Below are 19,991 nucleotides of genomic sequence, written 5' to 3'. Positions count from 1 at the left end.
TTTCAAAAGGTTGGAGTTTGTCCCAGAAATATTGAAGCCAACAAAACTGAATAGTATTCAAGTTTTAAACCACCTAGGACTCAAGTAATTTAATGTTTCAGACCCATGAGTGTTAATGTTCCCTAGAAACCAATATCAGCAAATAAACATGGAACAGAAATCTCTTGTCTTTAAGTCCTGGGTGAATTAAAGATGTCAAAGGCAACGTGAAATGACTATGAGTTTGTTAAATTTCTGACTGACAGCCTTTGAAGTATGGTTGCCCTTACCTCTTCTTGCCCCTCATCAAGGTCAACTACAGCACAAAATCAGCCTCTTGCTAGAGCTTTGCTACCATCTTAAGGGAGCCTTACAGAGGCTCAAGTATTGCCAAGGAAAAGCTACACCAGAATGATTGGTGCTGCAAAATGAAGTTTTCTTAGTGGCTATGAGACATCAGTAACAAAATCATCTATAGCTAGCTTGAAAATTTTGGAGCAGATAGTGCTTTTTCTCCATAGCAGCAGATTACTGCTCCCACATAACACCTGTACACGAGGGACAAATAACAATGTTTTCCTGGACTTACAAATCGGCCTTGGTCAGCAGAATTAATCAGCTATCTGATAGATGAATCCTTCATTCACAGACCTGTAACCCAGCTGGGCAATGGGTCCTCCCAGCCTAGGCAAGGGTCCATACGCTTCAACTCACTAAAGGAGACAACATCTTTAGGACATCTTTAGATGTATCTATCTATGCTAGTCCCACTTTAGGCTTCCTTTACAGATGGCAGAAAGACACAGGAACTTTAGAGGATCTGATTCATCTGCTATTTCAGATGTCTGCACTAGAAGTATATGTTTCTCTTCAGTGACCCAAGGAAGGCTTGGGTTCAGCTACAGATATCCACATTATAGATGCACATTTAGCAAGGTGAATCCTATCCTTGAGATCCATAAAAGCTTCAGTTAAAGTTCAACACTTCATAGTAACACTATTTTTGAAGGAACCATCAGCCTTCATTTCACAGAAAAAGGTGTTGAGTATACACATTTTAAATATGCTAGGCCGCAGAGCAAGTATAACCAATTTACCTAATAGCAAATATAACTCGGCGTGCAGGAACTTTATTCAGCCTCTAGGTGCCATGCCAATTTCCTGGATGTTTAACTTTAACCTTAAGTAAGTTCATCTTATCATTTACTAAACAAACTGTGCTTATGCAAAGTGCTACAGAATTGGGAACGCATAAAAAATGGACCAGGAGTTTGTTTCAATAAGTTAGATTTCATTGACTTTACTGAATAGAACTATTTTGGTGGAATTTAAAGTGTTATGCCCTTCACATAGCCTTGCATCTTCAAGAAGTAAAACTGACTGAAGTTTTCATAAATTATACCAAGATTACAGACATTTCTGCTTATTAAAACTAGTTTTACTATAATTTACCTGTGTGGCTTAGGAGACAGACCTCAGGAATACAGAAACAATGAAAACGAGATTTTTCCTCAGTAGAGCCACATCTTTACACTGCTGTGCACGGGTTCTGCTGTCTCAGTGGAGATGTTTGATTATCATGAGGGGTGTAATACTAAGTGAGAATGTGGGAATTGCCTACGAATAGTGTTTCAGCCCCTACCAGAAGATGATTGCCAGGTCTCCTGGAGAGATTCTCCAGCCAATAGAGGAGTCTCCTTTAAGGAGAGAGATTAAGGATGTTTTCAGTGAGCTGCAGGTGAAACAGTGGAATATTTCATATTGGTTCACCCTCTAAACCGGAATCACGCCTCGTTAAGGAATCAGAAGCTATCAACAAAGCTCTTCTTTCTAGTTCCCTCTTCACTTTCCCAGAAAGCTATTCCTCTTAGGACAAAAACTTTCTAAATTTAGTACTGTTGTTCTGATCTGTTAACCAATGTGCATCTGAAACAGAATTATTCCTTTGATGGTTGAAGGGACTACCTGATGGTGCAGGAGAGCTATAATTATTGTATCGTATAGAGAAGTGTGATACATAATTTTCTTAATGTTATTCTGCTTCCTCCAATTGTTCCTTTCATTTTAATGCTTTAGAACAATAAAACTGAAATGAAAATGTTTGGAACTTAGAGCTATTGTATTTTTCCTGAAATGCCGAAGAAATTAGAGGTGTCTGTGCCTTAAAATCACTTCATGATCTTTTGGCTTGTGTGTCTAAGGAGAAATAGAACATTATAAATGCAGAAAAACAAGCAGTGGCATCTGGATTAGTACATGTCCTTTTTCAGAGAAATGAGCTTATTGTTTCTATATATATTAGGTAGCACTATAGCTGTTAACACTTCTGGTCATTCTGCAAAAATTATTGGGCTGTAGTTTGGCACCTAGGTTTTGCGTTGTGCAGAACGATCACATCAAAATTATACTTTTTTTTTTTTTTTTTTTTTTTTTTACAGAAAATCTGCAAGGATTTGATTTCCCCCCAAGTATGTTTTTCAGGAGATCACTCTATAAAACTGGAAGGTTACCTACCTGTAGTAATTTCAGTAATCCCTCTATCCAGTAGGATGCCTGTGTGATCTCCTAGGGAATGATTCCCTACTGGGTCAGATTGATGGTCTACCTAGCCCAGTGTATTATTGCAGCCGGGGCAAAAGGAACGCTATTTACAGAGAGCATGTGACCTTGCAACTTTGCCACATCTGGTGCTTTAAAGATCCCTAGCACCCACAGTTTTTATGTTAGGATGTTAGAAGTACCTCTCTGCATATTCCCTTTTGAATCTGGCTAGACTTTTGTTAATGACTTTGTCTACACGCTCTTTGAAGCAGCTGATATTATCTGCCACTACAACCTCCTGGAGCAACAAGTTCTAGAAGTTCATTCTCCTTCATGGAAGAAAAGTGCTTCTTTTTAAAAAATCCTCCTTTCAGCAGATGTTGCCTAGCCCTAGAATTGCAGGATTTGTTCTACACTCGCTTTATCCATCATCCTCATGACATTCTAAAACTCTCTGAGCCCTCTCTTGTCTCGTATGAAAAGCCTCAGTCTTTTTTTAATTTGTCCTTTCAAGACAGCTGCTCCCTTCCCTTTCTCCTTCCCTGCTGTCCTAGATATAGTTACGAATATGCAGGCTTTCAGCTTAAGAACATAACAGCGACCATACTGGATCAAAGACCCATCTAAATGAGTTTCCTACCTCATAGAGGTACCAAAAAGTGAATGACAGAGCAAAACACAAAACAAGGCAAGCTCCCAAGAGGACCTCCCCTGTGTACGCACCCAGCCTCCAGTCTTTTCTGACTGAGGCATTTCCCAAGTTGAACGTGGTTCATACATTTAGTAACTTTCAGTGGTCTTTTCCATGGCCTTTCCTGGTGTTTCCTTGAGTGGAGTGAGCTTTTATCATCCTTAACATCTTGTAGCAAAGAGTTCCATAGCTTAAACATAGATTATGTGAAGAATCACTACCTGTTTGTTTGCTTTGAATGTACCACCTACCATTTTCACTGACTGCCTCCTAGCAGTCCTCTTGGAAGTGCTTCCTAAAGTTTTTCTCACACTGAAATCACAGAATTCCAGAATTCTGCAAGAATGCAGGCCTGATATTTCACTTTCAGCCTCAACAAGACTGATAGTGTTCTATTCATTTTTTATAGGCTGAATTTTTGCATCTATATTAGTGATAATTTTATTCATTTCTGTTATGAAGAGCTAGTTTCAAGGTGGCATTTGTATGTGCCTTTTTATATTATATATACATTCGATTATATTGTTTTATGATCATCAATGTTGTCCCTAAAGTTCCATTTACTTGATTATATGAGAATCTCAGTTCTAATTTGAAAAATAAAGGCAAAGTTGAAAAATGCAGCCAGTGTGCAATTTGGGCTTAAAGCCAAAAATAGGATGAAAACGGGAAAAAAATCAATATTTTGAACTCTGGCTTCTGAACAATAGAACTTGCAACGTTGATATTATATAAAAAAATCCCTCAGAAGTGTGAAGTCTCCAGTAGAGAAGTACCTGATGTGTCTGCATTAGCGTTAACCCTTATCACATGCGCAAACAATTTTCCTGATTTTGCTTTGCCCTGTGATCAGAGCTATGAACCCACTATGAACTCAGCTTGCTTTGCTGAGATTTCCATCAGTTCTGATGCATGTGAAGGTAGTGACACTAACTCCAGGTTTGATTTTTTTTTTTCCTATCATTCACCCCATCAATTACATACTGTTAGAAACTCAGTTAGGTTTGAAATCATGTGTATTTTCTTTTGCTTAACGTTAGTCAGTCTGCCTCAGTCACCTTTCAGAACTTAGTTTGATTTTACTTATGATCCATCCTCATTTAGAAAAAATTAAATGAGAGTTCAACAAAGATCACTTGTTGTCTACTTCAGGTGTTGGATTTTCAGGCCATGTGGAAAAGTGAGGCATAAAAGTCATATGGCACTTCTGAGATGCACATGTAAAGCTTCTGAAAGCCATACACTGTGCTGCAGGTATTAATTTACAGTTTTTTGCATTTATAGACTTAGTTTGAAGTTGGCTGGAGGAATGCAGTTTTCCAAACAATTTCCATTGAAATACTTTTTGTTTAGAATATATTTGTTGATGTACGTGAAATCTGTGCAGTCTGGAATGATTTGTAAATACCACTCTGTAGAGAGCCAGACCAACATGCTAATTTATCTTCTCTTCTCTTCTCTCCACTATCATCATATTATACTGGGTCATACAGCCATGGGAATTAATCAAGGAGTTATTCCCCTGTGATACTCAAATCCAGTTTGGTACTGTTTTACCTGTTGTGAAATGTTCAGTCTCACAGCTCTTACATCTAGAACCAAGTGGTACTGGCATATTTCTTTGTTCAACATCATACCTGACACCCGAGAAAGGAGCCAGGGTACAGTCATCGGTTTCTGCATTTAATTGTTGTGCAGGATGCTATGCAAAAAGTGAGATCAAGTATAAGTTTGAAGCTCAGCCGGGAAAAAGTCCCCATGATTTGAAATTTTGGAAATGGTATGAGATGGCCAAAATTCTTGAATTTTTAGTCCAACCAGTAACTTGCTTTCCTTTTCCTATATGGAATTGTTGCAGTACAAGTACATGTCGTAGAGATTGATCAGAAACTTTCTATAGAAATCAGGGTGGGAGGGGGACAGTATTGACAGCTCCTGAAATATTCAGGACAAGAATGAATGATTCTTTAAAAAATGCAAATCACTGGGCTCAGAACAGTTAAACCTGTTAAACACTGTGCCCAGGAAGACAAAACTCTGCCTCTGCATCTCTCCGGCCATGGTCTTGTCCTTCTCTGCTCCTGCTTGCCTTCACGAGTGGGTGCTTCGCTCCTCGCCAACTGCTTCTGCCCTGGCTGAGGGTCAACTCCAGCCTCTCCCTGGCTCCCACAAAGAGCTGCTTCCAGCCATGCAGCAGCTTTTTTTATCAGTAGCAAGATGCAGCAGAATTACACAGATTTGATCTTCCCAATCTATCCTTTGTATTACAGAAAGGCATTTTTTAACAAAAGCCATCAACCACTGTATATAACACTTCACAAGTGTGCTATTTTAGTTTTGTTAAATGAAAAGAAATCTAATAAAGGGGAGAGAAAACAATGCACCACCAGAGAGGCAATTTTCATCACAAATCAAATATTTGGATCAGTCTGAATGGATATTAGATGATAGGTGTTTTGCAATAGGCTATCATGCTGGCATGCTAATGGGAGAATCACTTACAATACTATCATTTAAATGACAGAACTTAATATTTATCTGTCAAAAAAGAGAATGTATTAGTCTGCCAAGATTCTTGCAGCTTTTCATTCTACTTTGCACATGAAATTGCTTATATATACTGCCATGAGGTAGCTGTATGTGGTTCAATTATCTCTTTCAAGAAGTTTTCTCCCACGGTGTTTTATTGCATAAATAAACTGCAAACATGCTATGCAACTGCCATTGGCTTCAGTCACCATGAAAGGAGAATGTCATTTTGCAATTTGATGCTAGACCAAGCTGTAAACACTAATTATTGTTATGGCAGCCTAATACACCCCCATTATGAAGAGATTACTTTTTATCTACTCAGTTTTTGTCAGATTTTTCCACATTTCTGTTGATGTGTTCAGAACTGGATGTCTTAGAAGGAAAGCTTCATAAGTGGTTTTTGAGAATAAGGTTAGGAGAAGCATGCAAAACGTTTAATTGTAAACCTCTAGTGTGTTTTTGACTTGGGGCAATAGCTTTAATTTTGGAAGTGTATGTACCTTTTGCCCCTTTCCCTTTTAAAAAACTGCAGATCTGGCCAAATTACAGGACTCTGAGATTTTCAGTTCATACATGTGTGATTGTAGATTTCTTAGAGATTGACAGATGCATTTCCTGGAGACTTTGCCTGAACAGCATCTAGATTAGACTACAGGCACTGAATAATCTTTTATTGAAATTGCTGTTCCTCAGTCAGGCACTGGGGTAACATTCAGCATCAGAACAAAAAGCAAGTCATTTGTTACACTTGTTTCATCTGTGGCAGCAAACAAGATAACAAACTCCTTCACTTAATAACTGCATCATGGCCAAAGCCTGCTCTGTTCTGGGCACTGAATGAGGCTGGGATCCTGATCAAAAAATGTTACAGGAACCTGTCGTTCAAGACTCTAGTTAAACACATGACATAACACATGTGGCTCAATTCCAGTGAGTGAATTACTGTATAATAACTGAACTAGTATCTGCAGAGGGTTTTTCTTTTTAGAAGTCTGATCCAATGCACAGTTAAGCCAGGGAAGAAAGTACCTGTCCATGAACTCTGTCCTCTAGAATGGCTTTGCCAGATGTAACCACAGGCAGCATAATACCTGCATCACTCCGCAATATGAAAGGAGTCCTTTACTGGAAGATGCACAACCAAGTAGCAGATTTAAACATTAAAAGAAGCAGATACATTTTCAGGCTAGATCTGCATTCAGTTTACCTTGCCTATGGCAAGCCAGGACTATGTGGTGGAACAATTTTAGCTCTGCTTGTAGTAAGCTACCCTAGGAAAAAAAATAATGATGGCAGGTTTGGGCCATCCAACCTGATTAGTTCAGTTTAAATTAGCTGTCTAGCTGGTCAGGCAGCAAGTCCAGGGGCCAATTTGTGTCATATATCTTTCATCTTGTCAAATGAGTGATCATTTGGGACCTGCTGCTGTTACATACACACTCTTCTGCTACTGTGAATCTAATTTTATAGTTATTGTACTAGAAACCATCCTTTTTCATCTTGGCTCCCTTTTTGCCCTGAGGAGATTTGGAATAAGCCAGGATGACTGTAACTTGAAGTGGATGAGATAGCAGACAGATGACACAAGTACATGAGATTATGGAAGGTGGCTCTAGGCATATTTCACATATAAGGCCACAAAATTCAGTTCTGCTCCTGCACAAAGTTACTGCTCTGAAAAAGTGGTTACTCTGGTTGATGTTCATGGCAGGAGGAGGCTTAGGGGCAGCCAGCAGCAAAGGGTCAGTACTGGGAACTAATGATGGACGCCACTATATGAGAAAAGAAGTGTGCCATCATTTTGGTGCCAATACAATTTTTCTACCTCTGATGAACATGTAATAGTAAGTTTCTATGAATCAGTATACATTTCCAATTTAATTTCTTTCCATTAGCACTTTAATATTAAATAAAGCAAGGAATATTTGCATGATGCGCTATTTTGACCGTTGTTTTCACTCTGTGTTATTGCAGGACATGTTCATATCACAGACTTTAACATAGCGACCATAGTGAAAGGCTCCGAAAAAGCTTCTTCTATGGCTGGCACAAAACCTTATATGGGTAAGTTTTCAAGATTATTGTAAAAATGTAGTAAAATGCACACATTTATATTGATTAGTGATGTATTAATTTTTTTTAGTTGTAAATGCATACTATAAATGTGAACTATAAACTTCTTTTTAGATAGTGTATGTTTGTTAGCAAAAGAAAACATCAGAGAGAGGAGAACTGGGGAATGGTTTTGTCTCTGCAGTGCTTTTAGTCAGATTCTCTTTGTTTTTTGTTTTGTGAAGCCAATTTGAGAGAGGCTCAGCTGTGTTCCTTCATGCAAGTCCCCACAGTCTGGAGAGAAGAATATGAAGTTATAATTGTATTACTGTATCTATGATGTGGCAGAGAACACATAATGCAATTTTGAAAGGCTAGGCACATCTTTAACCACATTGCTGAACTAGCTTCCTCAAAAATTTTCCTGTTATTTAGAGTCCTAGATAACCAGCCACTTAGGTGACTGTTCCTTGGCTTTAGGGGACATTTTATGTTTCAATCATGTGAATTTTAAACACAGAGATTGAAGGCTATGAGAATAAAATTCATTTCCTCTGAATTCATGGGTCTAAAAGTTTTGGCTAAGCTAATAATTCAATTGCCCCTAGAGCTGAAGGAGCAAAGATATTTCCTGAAGGCAATTTGTTCTACCAAAGTTAGGCTAGTTAAATATAGGTGTAATTCGACATAATTTGTGGTTTCACACACCTCTGCTGTTTTAACTCTGTCTACACATAAAACTGCCAAGCCTGAAGAGAAGACTAGCTTCAGACTAAACTTATTTGGGATCCAGGAACTATTCTAAGAGGTGTGTGACCCTTCAACAGGCATGCTCAGGGCACATCTAACACCCAGACAATGTCAAAACCCAGTACACTAACATAGCCTGAAAACATGGATAGGGGAACCTAAAGCTGGTTACCCTGCTTCTGCGTACTAGCACAGGGCTCAGAGCGTTTGCCTAAGATAGAAATGAGCACTTCATGCTCTTCGCACCCAGAAGAGCACTGTGAAACCTGCATGTCTGTGAACATCTGTGCTAGCATTGAGCCAGTGTCAGAGTGGTTCCAGGCACCGGACCACACTTGTCTTATTTTCAGAGATGACTTGATTTTATCCTGAAACAGCTAGCGCTCCCCCAGGTAATTCCCAAAGAGTTAGTGGGGCTGGAGTCTGTTCCGCATTAGCAGCTGGGACATAGCCACCCCGTTTTGGGGTTGATAGGATACGATAGCTCGTCATCCTGGTGTTACTTAGTTTACTTTTATAGATGAACTCCAAATGGTACGATAAACATTTCATGTGGCCTGGGCTAAAGCATTCAAGTTACGCGGAGGAATCAGGTTTAGACGACTTTCTCACTGGTCAGTTCTGGATGAGTTCCCAGTTCAGAGCTTCTACTTAGGTGAGCTGGTCAGCACTGCACATGCATCGTATATGGAGATTAGGATGCTGAGTTTGGGTATTCGGGGCCCATAACCAAGTGTTTAGCGTCGTACTCTGCATCCTCTATCGGATGTGGTGAAAAGAGATGGGAAGGGATGTCACAGCCTATGTTACACTGACTGCTTTAATTTAACAAGCATTCACATGAACATTTTTGCCTGTGTGGGGTGTTTTTATTTATGAAAAAAAATCTGAAAGAACAAAAACTCAGAAAAAAACACTTTTTTCCTCTAGAAATAATTTGACTCCCCCCGTGCATACCCACAAATAGCTGTACAACTTAATGTGAAACTAACTCCATTCACTCAAGTGTCCTTATACATAAGAACTGAAATATTCAAAAAATACCACCATTTCCAGGACAGTAATTTTGAGTTTCTGGGAAAATTTTGTATCTCCAAGCTCACTACTTCTGTTAAAATAGCTGCCTACAGTCTTTTATTAGCCATTGGCATTAGATGTGCAAATTCTTATATATGTTATTCAAAAAATACTCTTGGACAGTAGATATTTTGCAGGAGCTCAGACAAATTTAGAATATACTCTTTCCATATTTAAATATTATGATGACAGCAGATATAATATCAATAGAATCTTTTCTATGATTTAATTTGGTAGTCAATTAAATGACTAAAATGGTGGCTTTACACTTTTAATCTTGAGGTGGTTGCATAGTTTCATATTAGAAAGCATATTTATTATGAAAGTTAACAGAAGAAACTTGAGTATTTGCCTAGGAGTCAGTTAGCATTTTAGCCTCTGCCTGTCATAGTCTGAATGTGTGGAACGAAGAGACCATCTGGGTGTTAAAATGATCAGAAGGAGCAGATCAGTTCAAATATTCTGCTGAGTCTTAACAGGAAGTTTAGCATCCCTTGGAGCTTCTTTCAGCTCTTTTGCACACACAGGTGGACACCATCTTTTTAGTTATCTTGTTTGCAGATTTTTCTTCACAAGAAAAAGCTAGCTAAGAACACAAAAATCTGTGGGAAGCACAGTGATTTGGTATTTCAGTTTTAGAATAACAACCAAAGTGCTTTGGAATTCCAATCCCCCCCTTCCACCTCCCAAAAAGGAGGAGGAGTAATTCACGTTATTTGCGTAACTAGCATTACCCAAGGAAATCAAATATTTCTGCGATTCCTCTTAGGAGGCCTCATTATTCAGTGCAGAGATGCCTAAATCCAGGCAACACTGCCTAAATTCTACTTATGTCCCTCTACCTCATACTTCTATTTGTTAGGCAACTCTGGAGTCATTGTACTCAATAGGAAAATATTAGTCTCAGAAATGGATACGCCTTTATAGCTTTATTGTTTTGAGATGAATTTCTCAGCTTAAGATCGTGACAAACAATTTTCTCTCACCTAAGTATGGTGTACCATTTTTCTGCCTTTCCAGGTAGTTAGATGAGGTCATGGATGATTCCAATCACGTAGCCATGGTCAGCCTGGGCTGACACAAGGAAGGAGGTGTATTATAGAGCTGGAAATGGGGAAGATGAGGGACAGGGACAAGATACACACAGTGATGAGCTGCTATCTTGGTTCGCCTCAATTCATGGAGCCATTCTGTCCCTGAATCTTCCCCTCCAAATATCAGACCTCCCCCAACCAACTATCACCACAAAAAGAAATGATAAAAGAAAAATGCCCTTTACAGAGAGATTTCCACACCATCCATCAGTTTACTTTCTCTCTAGCGAGTACCCATCTCTTGGAAATGCAAAAGCCACAGGTTTAGAGTCTTTGCTACTCTATCTGTCAGGAGAGTCATCCTTGCATTTATCAGGAGCTGTGAGGAGGCAGGAAAGCTTTTAGAGCTGTTACAATTCTCTGTTTCAGGATGAAAAGTGATGGGTAAGTATTCTCTGAGGCACAGCTTGGAAATCAAAGCTTCAGCAAAACTATCTCAAATATCAAGAGTTTGACAGATAGGGCCTCACTCTCCCTGGTGCTGTATTTCCTCTTTCTAAGTGAATTGAGTTCACTTCCTTTCCTCTTAATTTACGCCTTTAACTTAGTGGAGGATCATACCTTTAGTGAAATGACACATTTCTGTTGCTGGAATCAGAAAAGCACTATTTTTACTCCGAATGGTTATTTGATATTGCTATGATCTCCTGGCTTAAGGCTGTATCACAGATTTTCCATGTGGATTTGCATCGGTCATTCAGACAATGAGGCTCGGAGTTTGGCTCCATGTTTGGTAGCAAGTTTTCATTACCATGAATATAAATCACACTTTAGTCTCAATATAACAGTTACCTTCAAACAAGTCACTTGCTGAGCACCAGAACTGAGGAAACCTAGTGATTCCTGTAAGACATACTTTCTGTTACACTGGTTTTGACAACAACGAGGACAGGAAGTGTGATTTTCCCATTTGGGACTTTTATAAAGTCTCACTCTCATTTGAATTCTGCTACATATAATATGACATGAGGGCATACTCCAAACTTTCCCCTGGTTGAGTTATTTATAGGCTTTCTCATCTCTACCTACTGCCAGTTTAAAAAAACATATACAAAAATATTGTCTTTATCTCAATATTATATGAAATCTGATTGGAATAGGCTGATAAATTGCCATGGAGAGATTCATTCACATGCAGCATGACTGCCTAAAACTTGTGTCCATAAAAATGCAATATACTGGCATCGTGTTACAGAAATGCACTAGCAGTTCAGATTAAGATAGTTTAAAACACAATTTACCTTGTATGTCTAAGCATGGTGCAAGTCAGCTCTTGCAGCCTTTGCTTAATCTCACTTCATATTAACCTTTTTGTCCCCAAGTATTTCTCAGGCTAAATCTTTCTCTGACTATTTCCCTAAACTTGAAACAGCTCTATGGAATGCAATGTATCTGAACTTGAATGTTTTCCCAGAAACCTTCCGGTTTCTGTACATTCCATCTTCTTAGTTGATTCATTCAGACACATCAAATACATGCCACATATAGACAACAAAAATATGAAGAACAGTGAATCTGAAAGGAACAAGACTAATAGCCTGGCAAAATCAGCTGCAGCTGCTGCTGCAGTTTTATTCTTCAATATAAATTACCCTTTGACTTGAAATGCTGAAGTGAATTCAGCTGCTTGAATTTCCAGGGGTCTTTAGAGTTTATGTCCCCTACTACTCAGGCATCTGCAGCTCTGAAATATAATGTATGCCTTAGTCTGGTTTAGGAAACTTTTGTGTCTTACCCATGCCTGATTTTGTCATTATGAATTTACTCTTCAAGTTTTCTACATCACTTGTGACTGAGGGTGTTGTCAAGGTTTTATTGTAAGTATAGTTCTTAGAAAACTCGCATGCTTTCAGGCTGTCTTACTCCTACCCCGGCAAGCATTGCAAAATGTCCTTTGAGTTGACTTTTGATAGGTATGTCTGCTTCCAACAGGTGGATGCAAACACGTGTAGGGGAATGCATGATGAGCAGATACAAGGAAAGCCAGCATGAGGCAGGACAAGCGTGGTCCCCAGCCGTGGTCTGTGGCTGGAACATGTGGGCTTGGGTTTTTCTTCCCATGGACAGTCATTCACTTGTCCTCTTGTGATTAAAGGATGCCAGGATACACGTTGATGGAAGCACTTGTGTTAATGCTCACCATCTTCAATGCTATCCAACTCTGTGAACGACAACAAAAAAGGATGTTTTTCATTTTGCCTTCTCATACAGGTGGTAGGCAGTATGCTTATGTCTCAAAGAATACTTTCTATACCAAACATCCAGTTGCAATATTGGCCTTTGAACCCTGCAACAGGTTTTACTTCCAGAAAATATTACATACATTACTTTTTGTTTATTACTAACCCTTGCATAATTTAGATATATTTGAGTCCTGTTGCATATGCTTTTTACTCACTGAATTTATTTGTTTTTTTAAATGGAATTTCCCTACATCCGTATATTATTTATGAGACACACTGGATGTTGTCAAAACCTCCCACTCACAGATTATAAATCTCTTTTCTATTTCTGGTGGTAGTCGAGTCAGATAGAGGGTTTGAAGTTTTCTTCAGTAAAGGCTGAAGTTATCCGAATAATGCACCATGACTTTATTTCACAGCAAACTGATAACATAACTTTTAGTATCCTAAAAGCATCTTACACACCTGCCAAAAATCTAAATCAAAAACATCAGCAGTAAATTACCTGAAAAGTTTCAGCCACTCCTTACTATCTTACAGGCTTGTTATCTCTGATTTTCACAGCTGCTTTCGTAGGTTGCTGTCATGGTGAAGAATTGCTGAATATCTGAGATTACCAGAGAGGTGTGAATTTACAGAGGCCTAGTGAACATTTAAAGTGTATGAGTCATCCATATATATTAATTAATACTGTGTGGGTATGCTATTGGAGTCAGAAAAAAGCTAGTGGATATCCTGATATCAACCTTACAGGTAAAGTAAAAATATTCTGTAGGACTAAATTTGTTCCTGAGGTAGTTATAATAGAGCAGAGACAAATCTGGGGTTGGATTTTCGGAAGTGTTCAACCTTGCCTTTATTTGAATTCACAGTAAACAGTGGTCTGAAATTAAACAGTGCTCTGAAATTAAGTAGTGCTTTGAAATTCCTGTCATCTGAGTAGTTGGGTCAATATTCAGGTTTTCAGAAATCCCCCACTTGTTCTGCAGGGCATAACGGGTTCAACTGCCTATCTGCAGAGTCTCCCTGGCGATGTCTCTCCCTGGCCTTTTGGTCACAGGAAAATAGCATGGTGCCAGGGAGAGCTGAGAGGCTTCTCTTATTCTGATAAGCAAGAAGTGAGAGGGGATGAGTATCCCCTTAGGATACCTTTTGGAGGTATCCTAAAAACACCCTTCCCTGTACTGATGGGATTGTGCAACCTGCACTAGGACCTCTGCAGTTCAGAGGATCGAGCACTGAACTGGAAGGGGGTATTCCGGTTTTGGCTCTGCTCTGACATTAACATCAGGCACACAAGCAATTTGGACTGAAATGACCTTAGGGCCTGATGCAATATGCAGGTCCACAGACAAATCTGAGATGGGTTAACTTCTATCAGAGGTGGGAGAAGGGGCAACTGGGAGCCCAGCAAGGCATTTCTGGTCTCTGAATAACTTTTGTTCTTTGGTCAAGTCATGCAACTCCTCCAATTATCATTTTTTTGCATGCATATCATTTCTTTGCATGTATAGCAAATATCTTGGCGAACCTGGTAGGAATATGTGAGGCATGAGCACCTTAGTGCTTCTGGAGTGTCAAACAGCAGTTGTAAATCAGATAAATATTCACAAATTCTGTCCTACAAAATCTCAGTTCGCAAGGCCAGTTGGCTTCAGTTACAAGGTGGAATTGCTGCTGTCTCTGCACCAGGCCATCTCCCCAAAAGCATGTGGGATTCTTTGGCCACTATCCCTTCAACAGCTTGTTAGGAAAACCATGACACTGCAGCATCTAGATGGAATAAGGAAGGCGCTTCCTCTGTGTGATTCCATCTCCAGTAGTAGGAGACCATCACGTGGTCCATGTTGCTGGGCTCATTTTCACAGGGCTACTGCACGAGGCAGTTTTTCTGAGGCTGAGCCAGAGTTTCTGCAGTGACAGTTTCTCTGCACAACCACAAGAATAAAAACTGGGTACTGTTCAGTGATTAAGTAATACAGAGGGTTTTCTGAGGACAGCACTCTGTGAATAAATGCAAAGGGGGTTATATAGCTATATAGCAGATTAATAAGGCTTTCTAAATGTCGTGTCTGTATACAGGTAATAGTATGTAAAATCTTTACTTTGATTAATAATTGCATTGAATATGAGTATTAAAACTACTGTGGGGTATTATGTGAATAAAGGTACAAAAACAGTCATATCAATCGCTATAACAGCTTTAGACTTCACACCGGAAAATTGCCAGCCTGGCATGTTCAGATTTTAAGCAGCATTTTACCTTATACAACAGAAGTTAACAGCTTGCTACATGAAAGATCTGAGTCAGGAAGCTGTCCATTATAATTTAGACCTTTTTAGCACAGGAGAAAGTAAACTCTAGGAGGTAAATTGATAGTTTACCAAGTTCATGTTTACATTCAGGGAGAGAAAAGTTAATTTCTTTCATTTTGTTCTTCAAACAGCGTTTTCTCTAAATGTCAGATCACTTGCCATCACTATAATTTCATTCCTGCTTTCTATTTAAATCATGACCTAGAAGAATTACTGACCTTCTCTCAATTTATTTCAGAGAAAAGTGAAAATTAATATTTTCTTATCAGACTGCTGAGAAAGCTGTTAGCATTTCATTGAACCTGTTCAGTCAAAATCAAATTCACCTTTTATTTAGACAGATCGGTCTGTTATCCATTAAGCCTGACACAGCCAGATGTAAGCATGTAGCTAATCTGTGAACATGTAATATATATCAAATCACTCACACATTTAGAATTTGGAAAGGTCTAAGCTTTTAACAACTTATCTTGTGCTGGCCAATGAAAATACTATGTTGTTTATATTGTATATGGGGGGAGGGTTTGCAAAGTTTGAGAATAATACAAAGAAGCAGAATGATACCTAGCAGCATGGCATTGTGCTAAACCTCAATTAATGGTACTGGGATCTATTTTGGTGTCTATGAAATCTCATGCTTTACAGTAAAACCCACACCACGGAGGGATGGGTTTGCTACGTGACTGGCAGAGTGTATAGCCTTGCAACCACTGCTGTACGCCACAGACCGCTGGTTCCTCTTACCAATATGCAGGATATCTGCTGTTTACTACACAAATAAACTATTAAGAGCTCTAACTGTCCATCCATCTGACTAGTTTCAGGGCTTTCATTCTCGAGAAAGGGTTAGGACATGCCCATCTGAACCTGATCAGGCAAAAATTTGAGGCCAATCCACTATGGCTTTGATTTTTATTTTGCTGTCGGTTTATCATATTGATAAATTCAGCAGATGGCATTTTGTAGGAACTCATGACCAAGTCTGCAACATTTAGCTATGCGTGGGCCATCAGCTCCCTTCAGCTGATTGATCTTCAGGAATCACTTTGCACTGCTATCATTACTGCTTAAGCACGCTGCAGACAAGGACATTTGTTAGTAGGTAGCAAAGGCCATTTGGAGAAGGGTATTCTTCTTTTCACTGTGCTCTCTTTCATTGATTTTGCAAAGTTTCAAAGAAGTCTGATGGAAGTCGGAGGTGATTCAGAGTAAGTAATAGCTCTATAAGCTCCCTTAATCAGCCCTTGTCAGACTCCTGTGTGGTGCTAGGCAAGTACACGAGGCATGCTTTGATTAGGTGCTCGCTAAGCAAGTGAAACTTAAATCAGTTCATCAGAAAAGAAACTTCATATTGTGCTATTTAGGATTCATGTCAGAGCCACTCCAAGCCTTTCATTTTATGATTTAGTTTGATAAATTATCTTTATGATTAAACCAGTATGCTCCATCAAAAATTATAACAGCTATTCTTTGTGCTGACCGTTCTAAGTGATAGACCACAAATTGACCGTTTTATCATGGATAGCCTTTTCAAACTCACCACTGAGGGATAAATTAAAATGGCCTGAATTTTGGAGACCTGGAACACTTAGCAGTGCTATGCAATTAGGTGGTACCTATTATTCAGCAGATTTCTAGAAACCCTACTTAAAAGCTTTTCCTTCTACATACAAAATGCTGTCTTTTACAACATAAAAAGTTACTGAAATTTGGGCTGTGTTGTTTCCATTTCTGTTGATGTTGGTACAGAGACAGTCCATAATGATATGGCATTGCTAGAAAGATACAGTGCCAAAAACATTGGAAGACAGAACTCTCAAGAGGATTTTAATTTATTTGTTGAAAAAACATTAACTGGAAATACATATTAGATACAGTCACGGGATGCACTGAAGAACATTTTGATGTAGCACAAAAATGAGTTCATTCATGTGATTTGTCAAGAAAGAAAAGGAGATAAAAATCAGTGAAAAACTGAGTTTGCTATTAGAAAAAAAAGAAAGGAACAATTATGGAAAAATAGAAAAGGATTTTTGACTTTGAGTTGTTGAAACTAAACATGTGCATTTGTTTATTATACAAGCCAGGGAAATATTCCTGACCTTATCGCTTGCCCCTGTTTAAGTTAGCATAGATGTCCTAGCTTGGACATTTGCTTAATTTTGAAATGCTCTGTATTTCTAGTTACTGAAGCCTTGTATGAAAGGTGGTACCGGACCATACTCTTTTTTCACCTGTAAAGAGTAGTTCCTCTTTGCCTAGGCCAGAAGATTTCACTGCCTCTGTGACGTAGATTTTCAAAACTTCCCAACACTTTGAGTGACTATTTCTAGTTGTGTGATCTGAGGTGAAGAGCCCATGCAGTTCATATCCTCTGCTTCCTTTAAAAGGAGCAGTGTCTCCTAATGTACCGTTTACTACTTACTAAGGAAAAGTTGTGGTATAGTCTAGTGGGAGAAAAAAAGCTACCATAAAATTCCATGACAACTATACCAATATCAATTATGCTTTAAAATCCAGCTTTTAATTCAGTTATTTTAGATTTCCAGTTCTATGGACAGCAGCAACTTTCTGCATCGGAGTATGGTCAATTAATCCTAGTTTTAATAACACTTCAGTGAAATTGCTGATTCCTTACCAAATAGCTTGCTGTCAGCTGTACTGAAAGGCAGGTCCTAACCGGTGGAGGGTGCTGCGTTACCCAACCCAGTATCAAACTGGTAGAGTAATACATTAATTATCAGCTGAAGAGAAAGTCAGGCATTTCAGAGGAGGGATGTTGGTGCTGGACATTCAGAGTAAGGGTAGCCGACAGCGAGCATGGCTGAGGGAAGATGCTGCAAAGACCTCACTGAGGCTTCTGGTCTTAAACCTCTTTGTCACCCCACTCAGAAGGGCTGAGGTAGAAGCTGGTCACTTAAGCTTTAACTTCATAGGATCATAGGATAATTAATTCATGTTGGCAGGGATCTCAGGAGGTCTATAGTCCAACTTCCTGCTCAAAGTAGGGTGAGCTGTGAGGCCAGACCAGGCTAAAACTGTTGAAGGCATTCTTTTGGGCAACTCTGGTAAAGCATTCCTCCATTTTGTCAAAGACTTCTGTTCACAGGGATCCACCTGTAAGACCTACTGATTGCACCACTTTTCCACCCACTCTTTGGCAGACTTGCTGCCGAATATGTTAGCTTCACTACTTAAAAGCTGCACTTCCACCATACAAACTTCCACTGACTTCACTCTGACCATGCATGACAGCAACTACAAACCTCAGACGAAAGAATCTGCAGAGTCAGGCCCAGTATTAAAACTATGTGTTTTCCTAAAAAGCCTTTGTTTAATAGATGTTGCTAGAGGAAAAAGATCTGCAACTCTTATTCTTACATTCACTCTCTCACTTATGTTCACGTGAATGAACCTTTTCAGGCAGGATTCATGTATTTAGGTAAGTGCACAGGGATAAAAGATGTAGGAGATCTCATCGCATATCTGAAATTTTGGTAAGAGAGGATATGTGCAAAGAGGATGCACACAGCAAAGCTTACTCCAAGCTTTCAAGACCAAATCCTATCATCCTTGTGAAGAATCTTCCCAAAGTAGACCCCAGCCTGCAAGATGGCTGTCAAGAGATGAAATTCAAATTTTAAAAGATTATAAAGAGTCTATTTTAATAATAACCTTGAAGAAAATCAGTGCAATATTTTTTAGATTTTTTATTTGCTTTAATCCCTTAAGTGTGTACTCAGAATTTGTTCTCCTGACATGGTTATTTCTTACAGCAAATTAGAACATTATGTTCTGTATTTCCCAGCTGTAGTTCTTCAGAGCTTGGCTAAGCCATGTTTATTGGAAGATCTACTTTCTTCCTGTAAAATCATGCTATGGCTCTGAAACCGAGAAAGGAGCGCTTGAGGCAGGCAAACTGCAAAGGTCTGTCATACAGGCCAGAGACCTTCATCTGGACCTAATGTCTCAGATCAGAATAGCTTTTAGGCACATTTGTAAGATTTGTATTTTACAGCCTTGTTAAATTAAGAGAAAAGGCCTTTTGGCTTCAATCGGGCTGAGATGTTGCTCTACGAATAAACTAGTACGTAGCATACTGTCAAGGATGTTACACCTTCTGTCAGTGTCCCCTCATCTTGTGAAATGGGTGCTTATAGAGGTTTCCCTGAGGACACTTAAATGCAGCGAGTCAGTCCGCTGAATCGCATATATTACTAAAACAGGGGGAAAGCACTTTTTTGCTTTAAAAATCAGGGGGCCGAATACTCTGTGATCTAAGGAAACTATCATCAGCTTAAGGTGAGCAAAAGAGCACTTTTCAATAAGCTTCAAAATGCTGGACTCAGCGCTGCAACAAAAAGCGTATTCAGCTGATCTGGTTAATGTGGAGTGAGTTGATGCTGAAGCTTTCAGACCCAGCAGATACAATAGAAGTGGATAACTCAGTCAATGAATTAGCAAAACAGCTGCACCATTCTACTAGTGTTGCAGACTACATCAATAAAGTGCTTTTGTCTCTTCCCTCACAAAAATCAAATAGTGATCCTTCATATTATTACAATGCTAAAGTTGGGTAAACAAATGTGGGTAAATAAAGTAAACTAATGTAACCCTTCATTGCTAAGTGTCCACGATGATATTCAAAATATGACTCTGGTGTCTGATATGTCTGACAGTGGCAGAATTTAGGAGCATTGATCTGCAAAAGTAAGGCAGAAAAACCTGGCTGTATCTACATGATAGACAGGCCCTAAACAAGTAAGTTTGGCCTAT

At 39.1% G+C, this 19,991-nt stretch overlaps 1 protein-coding gene across 1 annotated transcript in view; it reads left to right on the top strand.

Annotated features, from left to right (window-relative positions):
• The window catches only part of STK32B (serine/threonine kinase 32B), a 161,479-nt gene that overhangs the window by 119,099 nt on the left and 22,389 nt on the right, over window positions 1-19,991 (top strand). The window contains exon 6 of the mRNA XM_062574564.1: window positions 7,718-7,807. Within this exon, the coding sequence (XP_062430548.1) occupies window positions 7,718-7,807 (90 nt within the window). The remainder of the gene's footprint in view (window positions 1-7,717; window positions 7,808-19,991) is intronic.

The sequence above is a fragment of the Rhea pennata genome, chromosome 4 (assembly GCF_028389875.1).
Source record: "Rhea pennata isolate bPtePen1 chromosome 4, bPtePen1.pri, whole genome shotgun sequence".
Classification (NCBI taxonomy): domain Eukaryota; kingdom Metazoa; phylum Chordata; class Aves; order Rheiformes; family Rheidae; genus Rhea; species Rhea pennata.
Note: the sequence above shows the minus strand (reverse complement) of the source record. Positions and strands in the feature narration are given on the sequence as shown.